Source organism: Pygoscelis adeliae, unplaced genomic scaffold, assembly GCF_000699105.1.
Source record: "Pygoscelis adeliae isolate BGI_AS28 unplaced genomic scaffold, ASM69910v1 Scaffold359, whole genome shotgun sequence".
NCBI lineage: Eukaryota > Metazoa > Chordata > Aves > Sphenisciformes > Spheniscidae > Pygoscelis > Pygoscelis adeliae.
The window spans coordinates 350002-356165 of NW_008825553.1; the positions used below are offsets into that span (position 1 = coordinate 350002).

Below are 6164 nucleotides of genomic sequence, written 5' to 3' on the forward strand. Positions count from 1 at the left end.
TCTTTTGAGTCCCTGGAGTTCTTGCTTTGCTGGAGAATTCGAGGAGATTGGTATTTTAATCAAACTCATCAAGACGCTGTTACGCCTTCATTATAATTTTTGTGCAGCTTGCTACAACCAAGTGCTTGCTATCTGAAGTAATTATGTTGCCATGTCTTGAATAATTCCTGAGGTAACGTGGGTAGAAAGGAGCAACCGAGCAGGCAAATTCCTCATAGTTCCTTTTTGTATCCTGTTTCTGAGGGCTGCGACTCTCCGAAAATATTGCGTTTGAGTTTGGGATAAAATTACAAATGCTTTTTACTTAGCACGTTAGTTGCTGTAGTGAATATGCTGTAGTGAGCCTCACAAATGTCTTTTAAGAGTGAACTCAGAGCACTGACTGAAAACAACCTGCATCCAGGATCTGGCAGGGAGGTTTGCAATGCCCAGATTAGGGCTGTAGAATTATCTACAAATTGGGAGCACTGCTAATAAAAAACAAAACAGAAGAAATGTGTCCAGACTGTCTGGATAGACTGCAAGCACTGAACTTGTGAAGAAGCCGGTTTCTCAAGGGATATCCTTGATAGAAATAGCACTCCACTTGCAGAAAACATGAGCTAGGAACATGATCTGGTGTGCTGGTTTTGGCACGACACCTGGCTAGATAATGCCACTTTGCTGGGAAGCCTGTCAGTTTTTCAGATCAAATCAAGGTTCATGGGCCAAATATCCTGTCTGAGAGGCATGGTTATCACCTCCTTGGTGCGCTGAAAGGGTGAAAATTAGCAATGGAAATTGGATTTCAAGGAGCCAAGATAAGCTTGTACAAAAGCAGTAGCTGGCAGGGTTGCTAGAAGCTGGATTTAACCATTGTGCTTTATAGTGACAATGCCTTTGTCACTTCTGAATTGACTTGAACGCTTCAAATTTTACTGTCAGGTGAATTGCACAAGGGTCTGGCACCTCTGTGGCGTGGAGAACAGAACATTAGCTATGGAAGTTGACTGGACAGCAAAAAGTAATGACTGGACAAGGCAAAATAAACTGTTGCTTGTTTGTGTCGTCATCCGTGCACTTGGAGCTATGAGCAACGCAGGGAGCAGAGACACAGATTGCAACTGTGTGGTCCAACTTGACTTCGCGTGAGGCCACCTACTTCCCTCTGCTGGTTGGAATTTGATCTATGCATGTGCATCCATATGCACATAGGAAAGACGTATCCTGCCAAGCAGTGAACTTGTTTTAGAGAGGCTGAGATTCCTAAATGCTGACAATTAGGGACCAGGCCATAGAAGCAGAAGAACCTGTTTTCATTCCTATTGTTAGCGAAGCCTATGTGGTCATGAAAGCGTGACGCTGTACAGTGATCTTACAGGAGGAAAGTGAATTGTTCTTTTGGACCCATATACTAGGGAGTAGCTATTCGGTAGATAACTCTTTCACAAATAACAAGAAAGTTAAGCTGTGTATAGCTGGGTTGGGGGAGCACGATCACCTCAGCTCAAGCTATTGGTCTTTAGCCCTCCTCTGGAGTAATGCTAGTAGACGTAGAGAGGACTCTGTTCTTATGATCCAGTTCATCCTCTTTTTCTCTTCAAACCCTGCCAGGAGGCAAGACAACCAGTACCAGTCATACTGGCAGCCAAGGTAAAAGACATTCCAAAGTGCACTTCGGGTTTCTTTATAGTGATTTGCACCATGTGAGCTGTTTTCTCTTCCTCCTTGGCTTGCTTTCATTCTCTCTTGCAGCTGGTTTTGAACAATTATTCCACAGTTCCATGAAAAGGAGCAGAAATTTTGGCTGAGGAGCAAGCCCTCAGTGCCTGTGCAGAACAGGCAGGATGCCGATTGTTTGGAAATCAACAGTGGAATTGTTCCCGCTTGTATCTGAACCTGCGTTTAAGGGGACGATAGGACAAAGCTGATGCTAAAGTTTGTGTCCTTGAAAAGAGCATCCTACCTTCAACTCTGCGAAGGACCAGCCAGATGCCAGTAGAGCTGTGCTTTGGCTGTATGTTTGACATTGCCGTGGTGTGGTTCTGGGAAGGTGTTGGTATAGCAGGTAACTCTCGGGGCTGTCTGCACTGTGAAGCGTTATCCTTTGTTCACCACGTGGGAATTATAGCGAACGCAGAATGTGGGCTGGAGCTTCCAGAGACAGCCGGTGATGGATTCACTGTGTTTTAGAGCAGGTAACAATAGCTGCTTGTCTTTGTCTCCAAGGTACTCTCTTTCTCTGGGTATTCTGGCCAAGCTTCAATTCTGTACTAGCTGTGAACAAGAGCAAAGCAATCTACAACACCTACTTTGCCCTCGCAGTGAGTGCTGTAACTGCCTTCGTGTTGTCTGTTCTGACCACAAAGGATGGAAAATTCAGAATGGTAAGACATGAGAGAAGAGCACTGCACAGAGAAGATCTTTTTCTGTTGCTCTCAGTAATACACCGAAAGTATAATAGCTATTAAGTAAAAACAAGTCCAGGTTTTCAGCCTGACAGTCATCATTAGCCTCCCAAGCAGAACACTGAAGCTGTAACTTAGAAATTATGTTCTCAGATTGTAGTTTACAGTATACAGAGGCCCAAATTCACCCTAAAGAGATCGCACTTGCATGAGAATATCAATCTATGATATCGGGCTGCTATAAGCGATGACTGAATTCTCACTCCATGTTTTTGTTGTTTTATTTTACAGACTCATATCCACAGTGCAGTACTAGCTGGTGGGGTCACTGTTGGTTATGCAGAACACAGTATTGAGTATCCTTGGATTGCAATGATTTTGGGTCTGCTTGCCAGTGTGATAACCATATTAGGATCTTGCTGTTTACAGGTATTACTCAAAACCTGAAATTGTTTTTGTATAAGCTGTATAAACTTCTTTTCTGATGTAGGATACCTCAACGGAAACGTCTCTTTCAAAGAGATTAAAGCTAGGAAACCTGAAGTCTTTTGAGCAGAGCGCAGGATTGCAACTTTTAAGACCAAAGTTCATTTCCTAGGTCTGCGATAGACAATATGCTATTATCAACTTGTGTTTCTGTGTATCAATTAAACCTTTTCTTCTTCCCAGAGATGCTTGTATCCTGCTCTCAAGATTCATGATTCTTCTGGAGTTCATTTCACTTTTGGCTTGCCTGGTGTGCTTGGAGCTCTTGCCCAGGTCGTTCTCATACTAATAAAAAACTGGACTAATTTACCAAGGTACATAAATTCTTGCTATTAAGTGACAAGCTTAGCTAATCATTATTGTAGTATGCCTTGAGAAGAGTTCTCAGACATACAGAAAGCCTGAACGTCACCACAGATAAATCGTTTTATGCAAGATAACCCACGATAATCTCTGAAGTCCAAAGAAGTCAGTAAAAAAGACTTTCAGAGTTGAGCAGACATTGGATCCAAACTTTAATATTAGCTTTTGGTCCTGCTTTCTGTCTCTCTTTTTATTTGATATTAAATACAGCAGACACAGGAGATGAAGGCTGGGGACGTGCATCCTTCCAGGACTCATTTTGGCTTTTGTGATGTGTTTTGGGGAGCTTTGTATGCTAACACAGCAGGGGGCAGAAATCAGCATTCCTCTTCGAATGAGGCTTTAACTCTGAGTCAGGGGCAAGAATGCCAGTTTGGACTAAAGACAGTCTGGACACTGAACTGGAAAGTATACTTGGGGAGATGCCCTGCAAAAGCTGAAGGGCTCGGTTAAGGATATTCTCCGTAGGTTGTTTTGATCTGGCACTGGCATCTCATTTTTGCAGATCAAGCTCATGTCGGGTCATACAAGAAGCGCTCTGATTTTCACGGTTTACGCAGGAATGAATCACAGTGCAGCGTAAGGGCCTTACGCTTCTCATCATATTCTTATTGAAACAAACAAATTTAGTGAAGTTTTAGTACCACAATGATGGTTTATAAGGGCAAAACATGTCGCTCTGAAGCCTGTATTAGGCTTCTGATAGGATCTCTTAAAACATCTAACTGCAGCTGCAGAGAGATTGAAGAACAGATTTTTTATGAGAGGTTTTGATGTAAAATGCTGTGTAGGTACAGATTCATTGTCTTATTGCTAAATTCAGCAACTGTAAAAGGTGAAACACTTGTTTTGCTTTTCAGACTGGGTTATTTGTTCATGATTCAAGTCGGCGCCTTCTGCCTGACCATCAGTGTTGCCTTGATAACAGGTTTCATTACAGGTCAGTATTGAAAAACGTGTTTCAGTAGTATCTTCCTCATTTCCTCGGGGCAAAGGGTATGTCATCTCATTGCACCTGCTATCATGTCAGTGCAACCCTTCGCAGAGAGAGGCCGGTTTAACTGGGGCTCTGAAGTGTGTTTCTACGGGTAAATTATTTGTAGAAGCCATGGGAAACGTGAATGCCAGGGGCTCTTCAAGGCCAGTCTTTTGAAGAATATTTACGTATTCAACATAAATAGCCCAGTAGCACCATTCTTTCATCGGTGAAGTTTATTTTAACGGATGCTTAACAGCTGCCTTCAAATTTCAGACCGGAGATGTGCAAGGATGAAATTGGTTTTACATTTGGGGATTGTCTTAGTGACAGAAAAATGCTATCTAGAGCTTCTCACTTTTTAGGCCAGTTGGTATATAAATCTGCAAAGTTTCACTAACGGCAGTAGCTCGCTTGCATCAGCCAAGCACTAGGCCTTTGATCACTGGTGGTTTGGGATCACCAGGGCTCATGTGTTTCTCATGTGACATTCTGTCAGGTTTATGGCAGCTGCAGTTTTTCTATAGCTGTTAATTCTGTCCTGAATAAAAGAGAAACGGCCGATGAAGATTGCTGTGAAATGTACTGTGGGGTTTTTTGTGCTTTAATTGATCTGAAACCTTTGCACTACCTGAAGTGTAATTAAGAAGTTGAGCTAATCAAGCAGATTTTTAAAAAACATTCAGCTAAAATAATCAAACATTCAGTGTTTAAGCAATTGTTTAAAAATCTAGATGTTTCCATCTGAAATCCCAAGCTAACAGTGCTGATAAGCCCGACTGCTTTAAATACACAGGCATTTTTCATGCAAGAAGTTAATGATTTTTGATGCATTTTTAGAATCGGACAGGCTGTTTAATGGGGTTTTACCTAGAGTAATTAATGTTTAATAACACAAGCCTTGATCCTGGCAAGCTCCTCTTTGTATTTAAGGTCAACCTGAGTCAAGGGGCTCTGCTGAAGCATTTAGTTCTGAATTGGTATTTTGATCTATGTTACATTTGGATGCGCGTTACTAAGAAACCTCCAGTTACACACAATCTTCCCCTTTCCCTGACGTATGCATTTATGTTGGATATATGTGTTTTTGCAAATAGGTTTAATCTTAAACCTCAAACTGTTTAAGACCATCCCTGTATCAAAGTACTTTGAAGACCAGTTTTATTGGGAGGTAAGTCTCAATGTAAAATTAACGGTGTGGGAGTATATATAGCACCTTGTTGGCCTTGATGAAGAACTCCAGGTATTCGAATTACAAAAAAAAAAGGGGGATAATTCCATTTCACAGTACGTTTTGGATGCCCTGTTTGAAACGGATGAACTGTTCCCACAGTTGATTGAGAGCCTGAACATTATACATGCACGTAGTCTTCAGCTAGGATCGTCAGAGCCGCTGGTGGGCGCAGGGCTACGTCTGAAACGGTGATCGTTTGTTGTAACACGTAATCTTAGGTGCTCAGACATCCTCTGGGATTGACAGCCCTGGCCGCCGTGCTTCATACGCAGTCCCCGAGGAGACCTGAGCAGCATCTGAGAGAGGGATTTTTAGAAGCCAGCGAGTGGAACGGAAGGTGCTTTTTATGAAAACAGACCAAGCCCCCCGGCCTTCGTGGCTGCAGAGCGGCTATTCAGTCTGATGCACAAGCACAGGCCTTGGGCACCTTTAGGTGCTGAATGCGATGCTCTATCTGAATTACAGAAAAAAGAGAGGGATGGAAATAAGCTTCTGTCGTGGTTTAACCTCAGTTGGTAACTGAGCACCACGCAGCCGCTCGCTCACTCCCCACCCCCCCGGTGGGATGGGGGAGAGAATTGGAAAAGCACAAGTGAGAAAAACTCGTGGGTTGAGATAAAAACAGTTTAATAATTGAAATAAAATGGTAATAATAATAACATGATGATAATAATAATAACACACAAAGCAAGTGATGCACAGTACAATTGCTCACCAC

The 6164-nt window shown here is 42.5% G+C and overlaps 1 protein-coding gene across 3 annotated transcripts in view; it reads left to right on the forward strand.

The window, feature by feature from the left end:
* Nucleotides 1-6164, forward strand: part of LOC103923714 (RH-like protein) — a 14379-nt gene that overhangs the window by 6757 nt on the left and 1458 nt on the right. For all 3 annotated transcript variants that reach the window (XM_009332128.1, XM_009332129.1, XM_009332127.1), the window contains 5 exons: nucleotides 2209-2366; nucleotides 2679-2816; nucleotides 3057-3187; nucleotides 4097-4176; nucleotides 5310-5383. In XM_009332128.1, coding sequence (XP_009330403.1) covers nucleotides 2209-2366; nucleotides 2679-2816; nucleotides 3057-3187; nucleotides 4097-4176; nucleotides 5310-5383 — 581 coding nt within the window. The remainder of the gene's footprint in view (nucleotides 1-2208; nucleotides 2367-2678; nucleotides 2817-3056; nucleotides 3188-4096; nucleotides 4177-5309; nucleotides 5384-6164) is intronic.